The sequence below is a fragment of the Labeo rohita genome, chromosome 11 (assembly GCF_022985175.1).
Source record: "Labeo rohita strain BAU-BD-2019 chromosome 11, IGBB_LRoh.1.0, whole genome shotgun sequence".
Lineage (NCBI taxonomy): Eukaryota > Metazoa > Chordata > Actinopteri > Cypriniformes > Cyprinidae > Labeo > Labeo rohita.
In genome coordinates this window covers 3,812,361-3,836,005 of record NC_066879.1, presented here as the reverse complement: position 1 = coordinate 3,836,005, position 23,645 = coordinate 3,812,361, and the positions used below count along the sequence as shown (strand labels likewise).

The 23,645-nt window shown below is 31.9% G+C and overlaps 1 protein-coding gene across 1 annotated transcript; it reads right to left on the bottom strand.

The window, feature by feature from the left end:
* Nucleotides 1-629: 629 nt before the first annotated feature.
* phtf1 (putative homeodomain transcription factor 1) lies at nt 630-16,596 on the bottom strand. The gene is made up of 17 exons (XM_051122514.1): nt 16,261-16,596; nt 15,969-16,064; nt 15,821-15,877; nt 15,646-15,715; nt 12,635-12,793; nt 12,246-12,426; nt 10,783-10,906; nt 10,521-10,697; nt 10,198-10,446; nt 7,566-7,694; nt 7,039-7,308; nt 5,415-5,546; nt 4,257-4,343; nt 3,550-3,705; nt 1,714-1,809; nt 1,507-1,632; nt 630-1,243 (listed from the first exon to the last, which is right to left on the bottom strand). The coding sequence occupies exons 2-17, from the start codon at nt 15,996-15,998 to the stop codon at nt 1,223-1,225; spliced, it is 2,064 nt and encodes a 687-aa protein (XP_050978471.1). The 5' UTR covers nt 15,999-16,064; nt 16,261-16,596; the 3' UTR covers nt 630-1,222.
* Between the last annotated feature and the right edge of the window lie 7,049 nt (nt 16,597-23,645).

The window sequence follows — 23,645 nt, the reverse complement described above, 5'->3', positions numbered from 1 at the left end:
TTTTTATATCTTTTGACCAGCTGATCAGAGTTGTTAGCAGAAATATAGGTGGAAAATTGGCCTGTTGGCAGCGCTAGAGAGTTTGAGTTAGAGACTCCAAATTTGCTATGGTTAATATTGAGACTGTCCTCTATCTGTGTGCCAAATTTCATAACTTTCTCGCAAGCGATTTTATAAGATTCATAACAATACGTTAAAGCAGTTGAAAAAAAACCCAGCATTTTACCACAAAGTTCAAAATGGTCCACACTCAAATGGCTGACATAGGAAAAATTGGGTATTATTTGATTTGGTATGCCACTCCAAATCTAACGAGATCTTGATTTTTGCTGTCAAATGTTCAAATTTTTATATCTTTTGACCAGTAGGTCAAAGTTATTAGCAATAATTTAAGTGCAAATTTGGCCTATTGGTGGCGCTACAGCATTTAAGTTAGAGACTCCAAATTTGCTATGGTTAATATTGAGACTGTCCTCTATCTGTGTGCCAAATTTCATAACTTTCCCGCCAGTGGTTCTATGGGCTACCATAGACTCCCAGAGCAGAAGAAGAGACCCCTAACAAAATTATGAGTCATCAGTAACATTCACAATATAATCAATATAATCAAATATTTAGTTAAGGACTGATTGAGGATTTAATTTTTTGTTTATTTTAATACAATGCCAGTAGAAAGTGCTCCCTCCAAGAGCTTCAGTGTGCAAGTTTTTCAGTACCCTTTTCTAAAACCTCAAAACATTCATTTCATTACCCATTCAGCAGTTGTCAAATCTACGTCTCATAAATAGTTTATCTAAAAGTACTGTTATATGCAATTATTCACAAGGCACATAGTGGTTCTGTTTTAAGTGGTTGCTTCCAGACTAGATAATACACTTGCAGATGATACATTTATGGGAAACAGCGGTCACTGGTTGGAATATAAGTAGTTACAGTAAGCAAGTGCATCAATAAAACCCACTGCAGTGTGGGTGTGCTTTACAGCTCTACAAATCAAATACGAGGAGAGCTCAACAACAAAGTTGAGCTGAACACAGGTTTGCACAGACTGGCCGAAGGCACAGGGTATGGAGAAAAAAATATATAAAAATCACATAAGTTTGGTCAGTAGATTCGCACAGTTTTTAAAAGATAACTTGGTCATCTGATAGGTTGTGCACAAGCACATTTAAGAGTCTCTCTGGCCTCAGTGTTAAGACGCTGGCAGTGTAAAGGCATCACATCAAGGTTTGATCTTCCAGAGCTGTTAAAAAAAGAAGTATGATACATATTGTTAGTTAAAGATTACTTGTCACACTGCTGGATAATAAAAGTCACATACTACAAAGAGAGAGCAACTCCCACTATGCTGATAATAGGAAGAAGTACAAATGCAGCTATGACTTTAGAGTCATAAAAACACAGATCATCGGATCTAACTCATCTGCATTTCATTGGGGCAATAAAACAGACCCAGGATACAGGTGGAGATAACCACTGTACTTAGAGCACAAATGTTCTGCTCACCCGGATGTTGAACCCTAGTAAATCGCTGACGGCAGCTGAGATGGCTGACAGGATGACCACTCTCGTGATATTGTAGATCAGCGGGTTCACCGTCAGGCCGAGCAGACGAAACGGAGTGTCCAATTCCTAAAAGCAGCAAATGATTGTCAATGCAAGCACAGCGTGTTTTATTTTTTCCACTGATTAGTAATTATCTGATGGTCTTACTTTCAGTAATTTTGTGGCCAGCCTCAGCACATTGTTCACTATGTTCAGCTGATCCTTTTTGTTGGGTTTCTTCTCCATCTTAAGATACAAGTTTATCTGAACAAAAAATAGATATAACTTTAAAGTAAGTCTCCATCTGCTAACATTACTTACACAAGTTAACATGAACAATGAAAAATGCTTATGAACATTTGTTAATCTTAATTAATGTTAATTTCAACATTTTATAATAATACATCATTAAAATAAAAAGCTGAAAAAAAAAACTTGTTTCTGCCACAGAGTTAAAAAAAAAAAAAAGATAGTTGCAACTTTTTATCTCATAATTCACACTTTGTTTCTCGTAATTCTGAGAAAAGTTTGGGAAAAAAAACTGAATTCTGTAATTTTGAGTTTACAGTCAAACCAAAATTTACTCAGACACTTTGAATATTTCTCACATCATCACAGTTTATTCGCTAAAGTTTAGAAAATGGTAATAAAATATGACAAAAACTCAAGAGTTAAACTTTGTCCCAAATTTATCAGTTTTACTGATGAAAATTTTTAAATATAATATGTCACAGTTTAGTTTTGCTATCCTCACTTACATAAATGAACCCACTAAATAATATCAAATAATATAAAATAATAATAAAAAATATCAAATTTTTTGTTTTCTGCCACGGAATAAAAAATATAAAAGGTAACTGTGACTTTTTATCTCATAATTCACACTTTGTTTCTCATATTTCTAAGAAAAGTGTGGGGGAAAAAAAATCCAAAAAAAAAAATAAAAAAAAAAAAAAAAAAAAAAAAAAACCAACATTTCTTAATTTTAAGTTTATATCTCACAATAGTGTTATTTTTTTTTTCCTCCATGGAATAAAAAATTAAAAAGGTAATTGCAACTTTTTATCTCATAATTTACACTTTGGTTCTTGTATTTCTAAGAAAAGGGTGAAAAAAAAAAACAGAATTCCTTAACTTTTTATCTCATAATTCACACTTTGTTTCTTGTAATTCTGAGAAAACTTTGGAGAAAATAATTCAGAAATTTTGAGTTTACATCTCACAATTCACGGAATAAAAAAGGTAATTGCAACTTTTTATTTAATAATTCACACTTTGTTTCTTATAATTCTGAGAAAAATGTGGGCAAAAAAAAAAAAAAAAAAAAACTACAAAAAAAAAAAACAAACAAACAAACAAATAGAACATCTCACAATTATGTTTCAAGTGGAGAAAAAAACTGAATTCTGAAATTTTGAGTTTACATCTCACAATTCGGTTATTTTTTGTTTCCGCCATAGAATAAAAAATGAAAGGGGTAATTGCAACTTTTTATGTCTCAATTTTGAGTATATATATATCTCACAATTATTATTTTATATCTTAGAATTTAGACTTTTTCACAATTCAGCATGTATATCTCACAATTAAAACTTTTTTTTTGCAATTCAATATCTTACAATTCTGAGTCAGAATTCTGGGATAAAAAGTCAGACCTGTGAGATTAATTTTTTTTCATCCCCTGGCAAAAACAGGCTTCTATTAACATAAACTAACTAATGAACAGTTGTATTTTTATTAACGAACATTAACAAAGAATAACAACTACTGCAACAAATGTATTGCTCATTGTTAGTTAATGAGAGTCAATACATTCACAAACATTAACTAAAGGGATCTTATTGTAAAATGTTACCAGAAAAGGTAACAACAAACACAAAACTCAGCTGTAAGCAATGCTGATGCCTTTCATTTGCGCCTGCGTAGCGTCCACGTGTGAATGGTTCACTTGTTTCTGAATAATACTGCCTTCTTTGTTCTGTACGGCTGAGATTTTTATCTTACCTGTTCGGTTAGAAGCACAGAAGCATTGCTATACTTTCGGTTGGTCTCAGCTCCGAGGGTAGCGAGGCGTAAGAGGAAAACCATTAGAGCAGCACACCAGACCATCAGCTCCCAGTTGGTCTCTGAGTCCAGAAAAGTGTGATGACTGTGCAAAAGCTGAAACACAATACCAGTTTCCTTCGCTCTATTAGACAGTCATATCTTCAAACCGTGAATAGATTTACCAAATGAAGTAATATGATACTTTACTCAACCAAATATAAACAATTGGTTTTACTTTGACTTTAAGGACTTTGTGACACACTTAAAACCTAAGTGACAGTGTTATAGTATTACTCATGTGCGATCTTTAATAGTTTTAGCAAACAATAACACTGCTAAGTGGACAGCAAAGTATACGAGTTTCACAACTGAATCTGTAATTGCAACAAAGACTACTAGCACTAGATAAACCTGAAGCGTTAATTACTGTCCTCTAAGTTATAATACAAGTTAAATGCTACATTTACTGTAGCATCAACAGTACACCAGTGTCCTTGTAGGGCAGGATTCTAGAAATAGGCAGCGTTTCTACTTTACAGAACAATGACATTGAAGGTAAAGTATATATGTAAACAGGATTAGATTTTTTTTTTTTAAAGGCCAACCTTGAAAAGACATGTCTAAAGGGTGTGTCAAAAACATTGTATGATGGAACAATAGCTAACCTGGGCACAGATGATGAAGGAAATAGACAAAGCCAGCAGGAAAATTGATGATACAATGACATCGACGGATCGCTGAGGGCCTCGTCTCTGTTAAATGGAACAAAATAATTATTAAACTGATATCTTCATATAAACAGGACTATACAAATGTCACTGTCTGAAAAAAGCACACTCATTTACTGTAATTTGTGCTTATTTAAACAGAGGTTAAGCAAGTTTGATTAACATTAAAAAGCAACTAAAAAGCTGTGGTAAAATGTCTCAAAGGTTTAATTAAACATACAAAATATGTTAGGGTTAAAATTCTAAACTATACTATTTTGTGTAAATACATTTTAAAAAACTATAAACTAAAATTTAAGCATTTAAAAATCACAACATTGTTATATACAGTATAAAAACTGTACAATTTTGAGATGTACTAAAGCTTACACTGCCCTCCAAAAGTTTGGAAACACCCTGTGGTTTTGGATGACATCAGCATAAATCCTTATCATTTTTTTGTGCAAATACATTTAAGTAAGTTGACATTATCATTGAAGACCAGCAATAATCATTTTCATTTTGATTACATGATAATGGCAATATATACATGTCAAAGTCAGACATGCCTCTTTGCCAGCTGTGATGCCTGGTAACTGGTTTAAACTTGGCCCAGGTTTTTAAAAGATTTTTGGGTCAGCACACCTTAATAGCTTCAACAATGGATTGCCAATTAAGTTTAGAATACAATGAATTTAGGCCCAGATTATGCAGAGCTGTAATAGCTGCTAATGCTGGATATTTTGATGAATCGAAAATTTAAGTTTTTTATGTATAAACTGTTTATGTAATAAAATATGTTCTCATAGTTTGTGTTGTCCCTTATCAGTGCAAAGTTATCACAAATTAAAAAGGATTCATGCCAATATTGTCCGAAACTCCACTTTTCCAGGGCGTTTCCAAACTTTTGGAGGGCAGTGTATATTCAACAATGCTAATAAATTATTAGATTAAATTAAAAGATTAACTTTATGTGAGCATTAGCTGATAGCAAAGGTAATCTAGATTTAAAAATGTAAGAAAGTAACGTTAGCATGCAAAATTAAATAAATATTACATATTATATAAAACAAACATAGTGCATCCCTACATATCAATGTAGTGGAAAGATGATACCTTTAGGAATGATCGAAGTGAAAGCCACATCTTGATATTTTGCACTTTCTTCAGCCGAAAGTGAGGAATCTCCGATTTTTTGGCTTTGCGTGCAGATGTGAGATGACTGAAGAGTTTTGCAAATAGAAGGCGCTGTAGATGACATCACATTCGTTCAGAACAAAAAATCCTGTCTAGCTTTATAAAGATTTTATGGCACTGAGATCTCAACAACTCTTTACAATCAGGTTCAATTTGAAAACATTAATTAAACGAGAAGTCCACTTCCAGAACAACAATTTACAGATAATATATTCACCCTCTTGTCATCCATGTCTTTTTTTCTTCAGGTGAAAGAAATTATGTTTTTTGAGGAAAACATTTCAGGATTTTCTCCATATAATGGACTGATATGGTGCCCTGAGTTTGAACTTTCAAAATGTAGTTTAAATGCGGCTTCAAACGATCCCAGCCGAGGAAGAAGGGTCTTATATAGCGAAACTATCTGTTATTTTCATAAAAATAATACAATTTATATACTTTTTAATGTCAAACACTCGTCTGGTCTTACTCTCCCTGAACTCTGTGTATTCTAGACAGTTAGGGTATGTCGAAAAACTCTGACCGTATTTTCTCCCTCAACTTCAAAATGGTCCTTTATCGCTGTTTTACCTTTTTTGTTAAGGGTGTTTGATCTTTGCATGTTCACTTTGCAAACCCTGGGTCGGTACTTCTGCAGTAATGTAGGATGATTTTGAAATGATTTTTGAAGTTGAGGGAGAAAATACAGTCAGAGTTTTTTGACATACCCTAACTGTCTTGAGTCAGAATACACAGAGTTCAAGGAGAGCAAGACACGACGAGCGTTTGAGATGAAAAAGTATTTAAATTGTATTTTTTAAATGAAAATAACCAATTGTTTCGCCAGATAAGACCCTTCTTTCTTGGCTGGGATCGTTTACAACTGCATTTGGGATTGTGTGAATACGCATTTAAACTGCATTTTGGAAGTTCAAACTCGGGGCACCATATCAGTCCATTATATGGAGAAAAATCCTGAAATGTTTTCCTCAAAAAATTTCTTTTTGCGACTGAAGAAAGAAAAACAAACATCTTGGATGACAAGGGGGTGAGTACATGATCTGTAAATTGTTGTTCTGGAAGTGGACTTCTCCATTAATGCATGTTAGTTCACAATAATATAATAACTGTTAAAGGGATAGTTCACCAAAAATGAAAATTCTGTCATTAATTACTCACCCTCATGTTGTTCCAAACCTGTAAGACCTTTGTTAATCTTCTGAACACAAATTAAGATATTGGATTATTTTAACTGTGTACTTACTACCTTTCTGGGCCTTGAACGTGTTCACATGTCTATGCAGGGTCAGAAAGCTCTCAGATTTCATCAAAAATATCCTGATTTGTGTTCCGAAGATGTTCGAAGGTCTTACGTGTTTGGAACGACATGAGTGTGAGTAATGACAGAATGTTTATCATTTTTTGGTGAACTATCCCTTTAATTTATACAACATGAAATGTATAAGGATACAGAAACATAACAAAGTTAATGTTTTAGCATAAAGGTGCCAACAAAGACATTAAAAATGCATTTAATACAAACACAAGGCATTTTCATATTCACCTGTTTATATGTCCGCTCAGCCACACACATCATAAAGAAAAAGAGTCCAGAGAGGAAAAGTCTTTCCAATGCGGTGATGATGAAGAACGCACAGGATGAGGCGCAAGGTGGGCCGATGACCATGGCGGGCAGTTCCTCAAGCGAAACCAAATTGATATTGCCAACGTCCAGTTTCTGTACCAGTCTGAAGCAGAAGGGCAGCAGAGCCAGCGTGGCAGTGACCAGACTGCCAAAGATCAGATAACCCATCCCTTGTTCGACCACCTTCACCTGGAAAACAGAAGTCCTTCAGCATAATTTCACACCAACAGCGCTGACCTGTTACTTTCTGGTCAGTTACAATTATCTCGAAGGCAAATATCAATGCAAACATCCCAAACAGTCAGTGTTCAAATGCTTACAGAGGAGTTTACAATGAATTTGAATATAATTTGTGTTTAAAGAGGAAGTCAACAGTTCCCTTCTTGTTTTAAGCAATTTAAACCACTAATGTAGAGGCAAACAGGGCAGAGAAAGAAGAACTTTACTCGTGAGAGAATGATACCACTGATCTCCAGCACGGACATGTCAGCTTTCTTACACTCTCCTTGCTCCCAGATAATGGCACTGACGCGATCTTTGGAGGGGTGACAAGCCTGCAGCCATGAAAACTGGTGCTGAAGGGAAAAAGAAGTCATGTGTGTCATTCAAAGTGCGTAATAGTTCTTTTATCATGTTTGGGGAGTCTGTTAACCATAGGAAAGAGATGAGTTTCACACTTTTAATGGTTACTCAAGCATATTCTGTGATGAGCATGTTTTTAGTTTTTTTTTTTAAATATTGCGACAAAACCCGCAGACCCGCATGACTGTGTGTCAAGTTCAGTACATTTCCTAAAATATACAAATTAAGCACAACCTGCAAAAAGCCCACAACTTGCTATAACTGCTTATCAATCTATGGAAATGACATGATGGAAATTAAATAATGAGTCTGCTGTTGCGGTTTGACAGTTTTCTTTTTTAAACACAGACTTTGAAAGTATCTGTACAAACTGAAGCACATTAATATTTAAAAGGGTAATTATCGCTTAGTTTGTGATTGGTCGTCTGTCTGTACAACATTCGAGTGCAGCTTAAATTAACAATGCAATCTTAATTTGTACTGGAGGAGTTAAATTTGCCTTTACTAGGGGTTTAAAAAAAAAAAAAAAAAAAAAAAAAAAAAAAAAAGAAAGAAGTTCACCCAAAATCAAAGTGTACTCAACATCAGGTCATCCAAGGTGTAGATGAGTTACTTTATAAGAACAGATTTGAAAGAATTTAGCATTACATCACTTGCTCACCAACGGATCCTCTGCAGTGAATGGGTGCCGACAGAATGAGAGTCCAAACAGCTGATAAAAATCAGAATAATTTGCATGTAATCCACATAAAAAGCTTTGTGTTTGTATGAAACCAATCCTATCATTAAGATGTTTTAACTTAAACTGTTGTTTCCTGCCAAAATACCAAATTGTGCATATTTCTATCCTGATTCAGACTAAACAAATTTTTCACTATTATGGATAGAGAACTTGTATTTTAGCTGGAAGCAAGGGTTTGAATTAAAAAACAATGCAATGAATTTATTTTAATCACATTTCAAACAAAGTTTGTGTTTACGTAATATGTGTGTGTTCTGTGTATATTTATATGCATATATAAATACACTAGGGCTGCAAAACGATTAGTCGCGATTAATCGATTATAGTCGGTTAATCGATTTAAAATGAAAAATGGTTTACATACTATATATGTGTGTACTGTGTATATTTATTATGTATATATATATATATATATATATATATATATATATATATATATATATATATAATAATATACACACATACCCATATATATTAAAGGGGTGCTATTATGCTCTTTTACAAAGTCTTGATTTTGTTTTGGGGGTGTACTAGAACATGCTTTCATGCTTGGTGGATCGAAAAATGCATTATTTTTAACATAATTTACATTATTACAATACATTTCTCCCAGCCTGGCACATAAGATTAGATTCAGTACTGACACACCCCTTTTCAAAGAAGCAAGTTCTGTGCACAACTGTTAGCGCAAACTAGATTCAAGTGATTCTAAATATGGATATTTTTCTTACAAAAACGCATCAATTCGCTACAGGAGGCATTTATGGACCCCCCGGAGCTATGTGAGGCACTTTTTATTATGGATGGATGCACATTATTAGACTTGTTTTGGACTGATGAGGAGAAACACCCATCTATGCCGTTCTAAAGCTTGGGAGTGCCAGAATAAATTTTAATATAACTCCGATTGCATTCGTCTGAAAGAAGGAAGTCATGTACATCTAGGATGCATGGAGGGTGAGTAAATAATGCGCTACAGTAGTGTTGGGTTCTATCGTCAGCCTGCGAGATCGCCAATACATGATATTATCTTGCTAATTTATTTAATTATTTACATACTTAGTTTCATTGCCTGAAACCAGCTCCAGCATAAGGCTAAAAGCAGCCTAACATTATCACAGAACATCATCACTGATTAGCCTAGCCTATTCTAGTGCAAGTTTATGCATTTTAAAAAACACTTGCGTCATAAGTGAAGCTATCTACACTGTATGATGAATAAATCTCTTACCACACATTGTACATGTCTGCGGTGCGTTACTGCTCTAAAGCAGCCACTATAGTCAATGCTTGTGTTTATACCCGCCGCGCTGTGGCTCATTAAATCAGCTCTCCACGCTGCATCGCTAAAGTTAGGCTAATCCCCCACCTTGTCTCTACCCTCCCTCCAACAATTCCGTGGGCGGGATTTAATTTAATGATGTTCTAATGGACCACGTTGTGACATCATTGCATGCGGTAAACAAACATTGTAGTCCAAAGGAGCCGTTCGTTGTTCGTTGTGATGTTTTTACCAGCTGTTTGAACTCTCATTATGACGGCACCCATTCACTGCAAAGGATCCACTAGTAAGCAAGTGTATGCTAAATTACTCCAAATCTGTTCTGATGAAAAAACAAACTCATCTACATCTTGGATGGCCTAAGAGTAAGTTGTTAGCAAATGTTCAGCAAATTTTCATTTTTGGGTGAACTATTTCTTTAAAAGAGATTAAAAACTCACATCAAACTTATTACAGCAAAGCCACAACCCACCTGCGGCAAGGCTTCATCCTCATCACTAGTCAGACTGATGTTGGGCAGAGGGATGGAGTGGTTATGACTGTGAGGCTCCTCCTCTTCACTTTCACTGCTGCCTGTGGAGGCGGAGTCAGGATCCTGTAGAAGCTCCTCCCATAACATATCATCTGTGTCAGAGGCAGGACGTGAGCCCTCTGAAGGCCGCAGAAGCTCAACTTCACGTGGCAGCATCGGGGGATCTGCTGGCTCGCCATTACCGTCTCCCTGTATGCATTCACACGTATAAATATTCAGTATTATTTTACAGACATCTACTTTGGTTTTGCATAGACACTCACCTGAATCTGGGATGGCAGATTTTTCTTGGGGACGTTGTGAAGTCTATTTCTGAGCGCACGGGCGTATTTGGGAGGTGCTGATGAGAAGAGTCTTTCTTTTTGCAACTCTGCTTCATCAGCTTCTTCCTCACTGGAGAGATCTTCAGAAGCTCCATACAGAGGCCTCCTCGGGGAGTTCTGCAAAGCCCACAGGAACTCGATCAACACAACCATGAATGTTCATGACACTTCAAAATGTACTGCTCTAATGAAAATGTTTTACCAGTCTCTTCTCTGATCTGTGGAGTCGGTGGTTGTCCTCAGGTTGCCAGGTGTTGGGCTCTATTATCCCTCCCCCTCTGCTGCTCTCATCATCAGACCTCTTTGATTTTCTACTCTTCCTCTGTCTATGAATAAACACCAAAATAATTTAAAACATGACACAAAATCAAATCACATCAAAAGAATGAAGTACTGACCAATCACAAGCCCGGACCTACATTGGGATCAGTAAGGCTTTTAATGTTTTTTAAAGATGTGCATTATGTTGATCAAAGTTCCAAATATTTGATCAAAAATACAGAAAAATAAGTAATATTATGAAATATTATTTCAATTAAAATCTTTATTTTTTAAATATACTTTAAAATATAATTTATTTCTGTGATGCAAAGCTGAATTTTTATCAGCCATTACTTTAGTCTTCAGTGTTACATGATCCTTCAAAAATCATTCTAATATTCTGATTTATAACTAATGTTAGAACCAGTTGTGCTGCTTAATATTTTTTTGGAACCTGTGGCTTTTTTCAGGATTATTCGATGAATAAAAAGTTTAAAAGAACAGCATTTATTCAAAATAGATTTTTTTTTTTTACCAATATAAGTCTTTAATATCACTCTTGATGTTCAAATGCTGTTCTTTTTAACATTTTGTACATATTTTGTACAGAAAATACAGATTTGCATCAGAGGAATAAATTATATTTTAAAGTATATTAAAATAGAACAAACCTATTTTAAATTGCAATAATATTTCAAAATATTACTGTTTTTTTCTGTATTTTTAATCCAGTAAACACAGCCTTGATGAGCAGAAAAGACTTCTTTAAAAATATAAAAAATCTTACTGATCCCAAGCTTTTCAACAGCAGCGTATCCGTGTATATCTGTTATAATATGATAGATTAAATTTGATGCCAATTAGGGTCAATCAATTTTATTTTAAATCAATTAATTTATTCAAAAACACATTAAAATGTAATACATACCATGACTTGAATACAGCTCTTCTATTATAAGCATGTTTTTATTTTTTAATTACATTTTAATACATTTTTATTTATTTATTTTTACAACTGTTTACTCAAAGTGTAAGACAAACATGTTATTACCCTTTTTTACAAGATTAATGACAAAAATATTTTTACAGCAAACATTTTTTTAAGTTTTAATTTAGTTACATTTTCCACATTTTCCAAAAAACATGACACCAACATGAATACAATAAGTACATTTCTAAAAACTTGTCACATGTGTTTTAAGCTAGCTATTTCCTTCTCTTCATTTATTTGTCGCTGACTCACTAGTATCAGCTGAGCACTGGCACTACTGATTAAACTGCAAGCATTGCAGAACATTAGCTGTACTGACCATTTGATGAGAGAGAGAGAAAAAAAAAAACACTTGGTCCTTTATGGCTCTCAGATTAGTCTGTCTCACAAATCTGACACAGCAGTTGCTTAACCTTTTCCTGCGAACAGGGCTGGCCGACCGACTGGGGAAAGGGCTGTTGTCTGGGCTTCTGGAGGATTCTGTGGATACTATTTGGCAGTGCACTGTACCCAACAACAGCATGAGACACAATGGACCCACAACCTCACTGGCACAGGCTGCTGGTACCTCAAAATACAACACAGCTCCAGCCACTGCAATGAACACAAATCCATCAGCTCAAAATCCATCCCACACTGAGACTTTTCATTCATTTTCAAACGAGGTAGAAGGTATTATCACTAAACCGTATCTCTCAGCAAAATCTGAAATATTCAAAGAATGATCACTATTCTAAACACTTGAATGCATAATTCATGTTCACATGACTGTGCTTTGTTGAAAAGAAGAAAAACTGCATACCTTGAAGAAAGTAGAGTATTAAGATGAGGGTGGAAATGCTTTTAGATGTAACCTGGATCCACCAATAAAAGAAGAAAGGAAAGAAAAGAACCCTGACCAAGCCTTTACGAGTCAGAGCGGTCCATGGGCTCTCTGGTTTGGCCTTGCTAAATGTAGAACCTGCAGTTGTAAAGAAGCTATTTTAATTTTTCAAAAAAGCTGTTAAGAGATAGTTCACCCAGAAATTAAAATTCTGTCATTAATTACTCCCCCTTATGTCGTTCCAAACCTGTAAGACCTTCGTTCATCTTCAGAATATAAATTAAGAAATTTTTGATGAAATCTGAAAGCTTTCTGACCCTGAATAGACAGCAACGCAACTGACAAGTTTAAGACCCAGAAAGGACAGTGATTCAATCAGTGGTTCAACCATAATTTTATGACTGTTTTAACGATGTCCTTACTACCTTTCTGGGCCTTGAACAAGTCATTTGCGTTGCTGTCTATGCATGGTCAGAAAGCTCTCAGACTTCATCAAAAACATCTTAATTTGTGCTCTGAGATGAATGAAGGTCTTATGGTTTTGAAGCGACATGAGGTTGAGTAATTAATGACAAAATTTTCATTTTTGGGTGAAATAACCCTATACAGTGACATTTTTAAATATGCACACTACCAAAAGTCTGGGGTCAGTAAGATTTTTAATGTTTTTTAAAAAAAATCTCTTATGCTCACAAAGATCTTATTCTATCAATAAAATACAGTAAAAACATTAATATTCTAATATTGACTTTTTAAAATAACTGTTCCCCTTTATTATTTTATAATAACTAAAGAAATAACATAACTGAGGCAAGAAAATTTGTACTGACAACTGAGATACATTTTTAATGAATCCTTGATAAATAGAAAGATGAGAAGAACAGCATTTATTAGTGTCTTTCTAAATGTTTTTTGATCAACTGTATCTTTGCTGAATCAATTAATTTCTTCAAAAAAACTTAATGACCTCAGACTTTTAAACAGTATTGTAATTTTACTATAGGTTAAGTAAAGAAATCTAAATTTCTGGAGGAAAACTATACTTAACAATCCATACACATTTATTTGGCTATTTATTTTGCTTCTGAGTAATGTATAGCGAAAATAGTAGCTCCTGTATGACACATCACATTTGATTATCTTTAGTTTACGTACGTGTTGCTTCTTATAGTCATATTTCTTATTCAGATTTAGGTAACATTATGTAATTTAATGATTGGGATCAGTTCTCAGTTTCTTATGCTCATCAAGCCTGTGTTTATTTGATCAAAAATACAGAAAATGTAATATTGTGAAATATTATGATGTAAAATAACTTTTTCCTATTTTAATATACATTCAAATTTATTCCTGTGATCAAAGCTGAATTTTCAGCATCATTACTCCAGTATCACATGATCCTTCAGAAATCATTCTAACATGCTGATTTATTATCAATGCTGATAAGAGTTACACTGCTTAATATTTTGTTGAAACCTGTGATGCTTTTTTCAGGATTCTTTGATGAATAAAAAGTGCAAAAGAAAAGCAATTATTTAAAATATAAGTCTTTTCTAACATACAATACTGTTCAAAATCTTGTGGTCAGTACATTTTTATTCTTTCCCTTTTTGAAAGAAAATAAACTTTTATTCAGCAAGGATGTGATAAATTGATTAAAAGTGATAGAAAATACTTTCAGAAAACATATATTATAAATAAACGCTGTTCTTTTTAACTTTTTATTAAAGTATCACAGGTTGCAAAAAATATTTGGCAGCACAATAGTTTCCAACACTGATAATAAATCAACATATGTGACCCTGGACCACAAAACCAGTCTTAAGTCGCTGGGGTATATTTGTAGCAATAGCCAAAAATACATTGTATGGGTCAAAATGGTAGATTTTTCTTTTATGCCAAAAATCATTAGGAAATTAAGTAAAGATCATGTTCCAAGAAGAAATTTTGTAAAATTTCCTACTGTAAATATATCAAAACTTAATTTTTGATTAGTAATATGCATTGCAAAGAACTTAAATTGGAAAACTTTAAAGGCGATTTTCTCAATATTTAGAATTTTTTGCACCCTCAGTTTCCATATACTGAAATAGGTGCATCTCGGCCAAATATTGTTCTATCCTAACAAACCATACATCAATGGAAAGCTTATTTATTCAGCTTTCAGATGATGTATAAAGCTCAATTTTGAAAAACTGACACTTATGACTGGTTTTGTGGTCCTGGGTCACATATTAGAATAATTTCTGAAGGATCATGTGACGACTGGAGTCATTGCTGATGAAAATTCAGCGTTGCATCACAGGAATAAATTCTATTTTAAAGTATATTAAAAAATAAACCATTATTTTACATTGTAATAACATTTTGGAATATTACAGTTTTTTACCTGTATTTTTAATGTTTTTAAAGAAGTTTCTTATGCTCATCAAGGCTGTTTTTATTTGATCACAAATACAGGAAAAAATTTGTGAAATATTATGATATAAAATAACTTTTTTCTATTTTAATATATATTAAAATCAAATTTACTCAATTTGATTTTAATATATATTAAAAAAGATAGATAGAAAAGATATATTATAAATAAATGCTGTTCTTTTTAAATTTTTATTAAAGTATCACAGGTTGCAAAAAATATTTGGCAGCACAATAGTTTCCAACACTGATAATAAATCAACATTAGAATAATTTCTGAAGGATCATGTGACGACTGAAGTCATTGCTGATGAAAATTCAGCATTGCATCACAGGAATAAATTATATTTTAAAGTATATTAAAAAATAAACCATTATTTTACATTGTAATAACATTTTGCAATATTTTACCAGTATTTTTGATCATATAAATGCACCTTTGATGAGCATAAGAGACTGATCCCACTTTTAAACAGCAGTGCACATGCACAAAAAAATGTATGTATTTATTTTTTGCCTATAACAATAGATACACAACAGATGCAGATGCTAAACCTGAATGTTTAACTCACCTCTCACTAGGTCAACATCAATGAGGTCTGGTTTGATATGGCCAGTCCTCTTAGGTTTGCTTCCAAAGCCCTGTTCATACAGAACAGTTTCACAAGTCTGACTACATACAGTTTACACAATGTTAAAAACCACATCTGTGTTGCAAACCCAAACTGCCACTTTGTGCCACATTACCTTAAGCTCAGTCTGTTCCAGTGACTTTTCCCAAATCTGCTGATCATAAGCGCCAATCTTGACACAAGATCATGAGAGAACTGTCAACCCCTAATCCCTTTCTAATCGCAATCTGTATTTACTGTAAAACAGATCTAGTGAGGCTCACCTTTTTCTGATACCATGCTATTCCTGCCATGTCTTAAATACAGTAGGTCAGGTCATCTCAGACAATAGGTAGTGACAATCCCAGAAGAGTTCATTCCTCGAAAGAGTCAGAAATACAGGTTATGTCATCGCTTACAGTAAAAACAAGACGGTGAAGGTAACTTACGTAGGAAGCGACTCATCAAGTACAAATAAAAGAAAGCGGCTGTGTTTCAAAACCTAGTCAGCTGCCTACCTAGACTGCATTTGATAAAGTTGCTCGCTGTTAGTCAACAGTACAATATTAAACTTACCCGAAGACCGAAAAACGATATCTGGCTGCGATTCCTCAAAATTTCGTGTTGGTTCTTGTCAACATTGTCAGATGTTTATGTTGGAGCTGAAACAAACCTCGCCCCCCACAGCAAAACTATCTGACGCTACATCGTAAACATCTTATTAAGATGTTAAAACAGCCGTCTGAAGTTGTGAGCTAACTGTATTTGCTGTCAAACCTCCCTGGCATTAATTCGGTTACATCTGAACGACGATAAAATGTTGTTGTTGTAAAAGAGAAGTGATTGTTAAAGTTCCCACTCTCATCAGCGCCTTCTGGCAGGAACGACAAGTGCGTGAAGCAACCGACGACAGCGGCGCGTCAAATGTAAAAGGCGGAACTACATGTCGTACAAAATAAACTTCAGTAACTGGTGTAGAACAACAATAAAATAAAATAGTAACATAAAATAAAAAAAAAAAAAAAACATAAAAAAAAAAAAAAATAGAGAAAATGTTTGTTTGAGTATAATGTGTTTATGCAATTATTATTATTTATTTTATTTTTTTTTTTTTATTATTATTATTAATAATTTTTTTCTGGAACAATTACAACCGAGTCAAAACACAGACAAACCTATAGTAAATTTGACAAAAATACAGAAACAAACCAACACAACAACATTAATATAAAGCCAGGTTGGAAGGTTAAGAAAAGTGTCTAGAAACTAAGAAAGAAAAAGACTAAGAAAAACTAGAAACTTACATAAAAATATCAAAGTGAGAGCATACACTACCAGTTTTTGAACAGTAGGATTTTTAATGTTTTTAAAAAAGCATTTATTTGATCCAAAGTACAGCAAAAAACAGTACAATTTTTAAATATTTTTACTATTTAAAAAAAATGTTTTCTAATTGAATATATTTAAAAATGTAATTTATTCCTGTGATTTCAAGCTGAATTTTTAGCATCATTGCTCCAGTCACATGATGCTTCAGAAATCATTCTAATATTGGAGATGACCACTGAAGACTGATGCTAAAAATGTAGCTTTGATCAATGGAATGAATTACATTTTAAAATATATTCAAATAGAAAGCAGTTATTTAAAATAGTAAAAGTATTTCACAATATTACAGCTTTCGCTGTACTTTGAATCAAATAAATACAGGCTTGTTGAGGAGAAGAGACTATAATAAATTTATAAATAAAAATTATATTTATAAATTTATAAATAAATAATTGTTAGTAAAAAATGCTTCAGTTAAGTTTATGCAATTATTATTATTTATTTGTTAATTTGTTTTATTATTATTAATCATTTTTTCTGGAACAATTACAACCGAGCCAAAACACAAACAAACCTATAGTAGATCTGACAAAAATACAGAAACAAACAAACAAACAAACACAACAACAACAACAACAACAACAACAACATTAATATAAAGCCAGGTGGGAAGGTTAAGAAAAACAAGAAAACTTACATAAAAATATCAAAGTGAGAGCATACACTACCAGTTTTTGAGCAGTAAGATTTTTTTGTTTTTAAAGATGTTTTTAAAAAAGTCTCTTCTGCTCACTAAGCCTGCATTTATTTGATCCAAAGTACAGTAAAAAACAGTCAAATTTTGAAATGTTTTTAGTATTTAAAAAAATGTTTTCTATTTGAATATATTTTAAAATGAAATTTATTGCTGTGATTTCAAGCTGAATTTTTAGCATCATTACTCCAGTCACATGATCCTTCAGAAATCATTCTAATATTCTGATTTGCTTCTCAAAAATGTATTATTATTATTATTATGTTAAAAACAGCTGAGTATAATTTTTTCAGGTTTCTTTAATGAATAGAAAGTTCAGAAGAACAGCATTTATCTGAAATAAAAATCTTTTGTAACATTATAAATGTTTATCATCACTATTGATCAATTTAAAGCATCCTTGCTAAAATAAAAGTATTGATTTCTACATATTTTTTCCAAATAAATAAATAAATAAAAATACTTACTTCAAGCTTTTGGTATAGTGTATAGTGTTACAAAAGCACTTTATTTTCAGATAAATGCTGATCTTTGGATCTTTCTATTCAGCAATGAAAATGATGAAAAATTCATCCTGAAAAAAATGTACTCAACTGTTTAAATACTGATAATAATAAAAAAATAATAAATGTTTCTTGAACAGCAAATCAGCATATTAGAATGATTTCTGAAGAATCATGTGCCACTGAAGACTGATGCTAAAAATGTAGCTTTGATCAATGGAATAAATTACATTTTAAAATATATTCAAATAGAAAGCAGTTATTTAAAATAGTAAAAATATTTCACAATATTACAGCTTTCGCTGTACTTTGAATCAAATAAATACAGGCTTGTTGAGGAGAAGAGACTTCTTTAAAACATTGAAAATCAAAAACTTTTGACTGGTAGTGTATATTCAAAGCTTTATTACATGAGGTGGAAAGATTTAATATAAATTCTTAAATCGTTTTAAAAGTGAGAAAAAATGGGGAATAACTTATATATGTTGTCTTAGATTTATGGGTTCTTAAATGAATCGTTCTTTTGAGTCGGATCTTTACGATGAATCACTTGAACCGATTCACTTAAGCGGTCCTCGAATCAACGGTAAATCAATAATAAATATTACGTTTTTAGCTCATGTGAGTATTTTTAAACGTATTTCCAAAAGCGCTTTTAATTTCTTTATGTGTAGCACTTTTTAGGTACTTTTTAATGATTTAAATTAGAAGAAAGTTAACAGATGTTGGCTTGGCCTTTTGGTATGAACGTAATGGCACATGGTTTTCACAGTCCGTTTAACTCTGTGTTTTAAACCTATGTTAGGTGACGTTTTATATTAAATGTATTATCGTATTTATTTACGTATTTGTTGTATATGTATTCGCTTGAGATAACGCTGGTACTCACCAACGACTGTGATTGGTCCATCGTGATCATCGCTGAGAAAAGTAACAGTTCTACTGCCACTAAAACGTAGTGCCACAAGAACGTACTGCCAGACTTTCACCACTAGATGTCAGCATTTTAATTATATTAGATTGCATCCCAACACATTACATTATTTATTCATTTGGCTTTGCCTGAAATAAAGCAGATTATTTACAGAGCTGTTGAACTTCTGAAACTGTAATTTGAAATTCCATTCCCTTTTTTAATATAATATTTGTTCTCACTATTCAAGCAGAAAATAAAGCCCTCATTTCTATAATTGAATTCATATGCTTACTCCTCTCTTACAGAATAAAATGATTGCAGTAATCAATCGCAATCTTATGACCCTAATTAACACCATAAATCGTTAGATGTGTGTAGACTTTTGTGACTTTTATTTGTTTACAGCATAAAATTTGAGCCATATGGCTGTGATCAAGACAAACACACTTTGTCACTGTGATCTTGAACTTTTTTGGATACAAATGTTTGCTGCTAACAATAATTTTATGATGATATTTGTTACTCGCTGCTTGCAGCAAGTTCTGCGGTACTGAGATGACTGGATACAGAGCTTTCGGTATAAATATATATCCTGTAACACACCCACACTCTTTTGGATGGGTTATGTCACCTTCTTTGAACAATGCTTTGAATAGTTTCACAGCCACATGTAATGAAGGACATGCAGAATAATCACAGTAATCAGTGCAAGTGCTAGTCTGACATCATAATGTCACCATATGAACAAAAAGAAATTGCATGAAGCAGTTGTGATTGAGACAAATAACTGACAGTGGTTATTATCTGGACCATACTGCAGGGCTGCACTGCCTAAAAGCCAACACTTAATGATTAACCAAATAGACTAAACAGAAATGGCTTTGACTTTGACCAAATCATGGACATGTTGGTTACTGCATGGAGTCAGCATAAATCATAATAATTACTTTTTCATTCTTGTCATAGATTTATAATGCCAGTTTATTGTGATTTGCTACATGTTTTCACTAAGACAAATCAAAGGTATTTATATATTATTATATTTAAAGTTAATCTATTAGTTTTTATCCTTAATTAGTAGATTTTACAACATTTGTAACCCTTAAGATATTAACATAATAGAATAATCACAGCTTCTTTTAATATAATATTATAAATATTTTATTTATTAGGAATTATTTTATCTACGAATGTTTTTTATTATTTTTATTATTGTTATTTTTATTTATTACCAGTACTATTAATAGTAATACTTATTATTTTATGTAAGAATTATTATATTATACATTTTATTTATTAAGAATGGTCGTGTTTATAAATATCATATGTAATTTTATTATTTGTATTATTTGTTTTTATTATTATTATTATTATTATTACCAGTGGTTTTAATACTTTAAGGAATTGTATATTTATGCCATTTATTGGTAATATGTGTGTGTGTGTTTGTATTCTATTTTTTTTTTTAATTCTTATAAATATTTTATTGATTAAGAAATATTTTATTTATAAATATTTGTTATTATTATTTTTATTAGCAGTACTATTAATACTACTCATTTTACTTATTAAGAGTGATTGCATTATACATTTTATTTATTAAAAATTGTTGTATTTATAAATATCATATCTAATTGTATTATTTGTATTGTTATTTTTTATTATTACCAGTAGTATTAATACTTTTAGTAGTAGTATATTTATGCCATTTATTGGTAATGTGTGTATTCTATTTAGATTTTTTTTTCATTAAAATTATTATAAACATTTTATTTATTAAGAATTATTTCATTTATAAATATTTGTTATTATTATTATTATTATTATTATGTTTTTATTGTTATTTTTATTTAGTAGCAGTACTATAAATACTAAGTACTTATTATTTTATTTATTAATAATTATTGTTTTATATATTTTATTTATTAAGAATTATTGTATTTATAAATATTATATTTAATTTTGTTATTTGTATTACTTGTATTTCACTTTTATTATTAGTAGTAGTAGTAATTCTATTTTTTCATTAAAAATTTTATAAATATTTTATTTATTAAGAATTATTTCATTGATAAATATTTGTTATCATTATTATGTTTTTAATGTTATTATTTATTTATTAGCAGTACTATTAATACTAAGTACTTATTATTTTATTTATTAAGAATTATTGTATTTATAAATTTTTTATTTGTAACAAATTATTTATTTGTATTGTTGTTGTTTTTATTATTACCAGTAGTATTAATACTTTTAGTAATAGTATATTTATGCCATTTATTGGTAATGTGTGTATTCTATTATTATTTTATTCATTAAAATTCTTATAAATATTTTATTCGTTAAGAATTATTTCATTTATAAATATTTGTTATTATTATTATAATTTTTATGTATTAGCAGTACTATTAATACTAAGTACTTATTATTTTATTAATTAAGAAGTATTGTATTATACATTTTATTTATTAAGAATTATTGTATTTACAAATATAATATTTAATTTCATTATTTGTATTGTTGTTTTTTTATTATTACCAATAGTATTAATACTTTTAGTAATAGTATATTCATGCCATTTTTTTTTGTATTACAATTATTATAAATTTTTCATTTATTAAGAATTATTTTACTTATAAAAATGTATTGGTATTTTTATAACTGTTATTTTTTATTGTTTGTATTGTTTGTTTTTTTTTGTTTTATTTATTTTTTAGTTATAGTATATATATGCCATTTACTGGTAATGTGTGTAATCTTTTTTAAAATTATTTTTTTATTAAAATTATTATTAACATTTTATTTATAAAGAATTATTTTATTTATTAATATGTACAATATTTATAAATATGTTTATAGTTATTTTTATGTATTAACAGTACTATTCATACTAAGTACTTCTTATTTTATTTATTAAGAATTATTGTATTTATAAATATCATATTTAATTGTATTATTTGTATTTCACTTTTTTATTACCAGTAGTATTAATATTTTTAATAATAGTATATTTATGCCATTTATTAGTATGCGTGTTATTATTTTTTCATTTAAAAAGGATAATTAAACTGAAAAGTATGATTATTTTTAAAATATACCAGTCTACCACTGTTACTTGATGACATGCTGCTCTTTCATCTGTGTAATTTGAATCGACTGATGTAAATTTAGTCATGAATTTACAGTGGAAGTTCCAAGCGGGAAACTCAGATTGTTTACATGCGCTTTCTCATTTGAATGCACTAATGGTTTCTTACCTTGAATATACCCATAGATCACCTGCTATTTTGTCCAGGAGTAATTACCCGGGCCTCTGTGGGAGCGTATACGTGTATACTGCTTATAGATTTCATTTTGTGAGGTTTCCCTCTGATTTCCCTTGCCTCAGTAGGAGGTTATTATTGACTGGCATTATATGAAACGTCTCAGTCGATTTTTCAGTCCACTAATACCTGGACCTGGGGAACTTCATCTGTCCTACGAGACCCCTCTTAATGAGACTCATATGCAAGCCAGATCTCACCTCCAGCGCTTGGAGAAGATAGATGATTTCACTGCATGTCCTAGTTGTCATGTATATCTGCCCCGTGCTTTTAGACCTCACCATCAAAAGGGGGTTTTTATTATTCATGGCACGGTGAAGTAAGAGGTGGGAATAGTGATTTTAAAACTCAGTGTGCTTTTCTTACATTAATTAAACATGGCTGTCAGCTGTGGGTCGACCACAGGTCTGGTCATCTCATAAGTATGTTACGTACACACTTAAACTCTCTCTCATCCCAGTCCAAGACAAAGAAACGGTGTAGCCAACCATACTGAGGCTGGAGACTGGAGTTTTTGTTCGCACAGAAATAATGATATGATATGTTTACTTGCTTTAACAAATTTGACAAGCTGGCTGTACGGATTTGTTTAGCGTGCTGTATTTCACCTCCCTAATTTCAGTATTTTCTACATCTGCTTGTCAGGTACAGCTGACTTGACTTGCCTCGGGCACATACATATACACACACACACACACACACACATATACTCACAGATGATACAGAGGATGAGACAGGAAGACAGGAAAAAATGAATGTTCTGCCACCCTTTGCTCTCTTTCTCTCTTAAACATGATCCAACTCACGGAGTGTTTTGTGCTGACAACACCCTGGCCCACAAAGCTAGCTCACGCTTTGCTAGCTGCTCACTGAAATGGATCACTTTGTTTCCGGAGTTACATAAACACTAGGAATGTGTGCACATGTGTGTATCTACAATAGGAATAGAAATGCTTGTTAAAATAGGGTGGGCGATATGACCAAAATCTTATATCACGATGTGAGTCATTTAATTTCATGGTAACAGTGTGTATCACAATATTTTTGCTTTAAAGGAGAGGAAATTATGTTTTTTTGAGGAAAACATTTCAGCATTTTTCTCCGTATAATGGACTGATATGGTGCCCCGAGGTTGA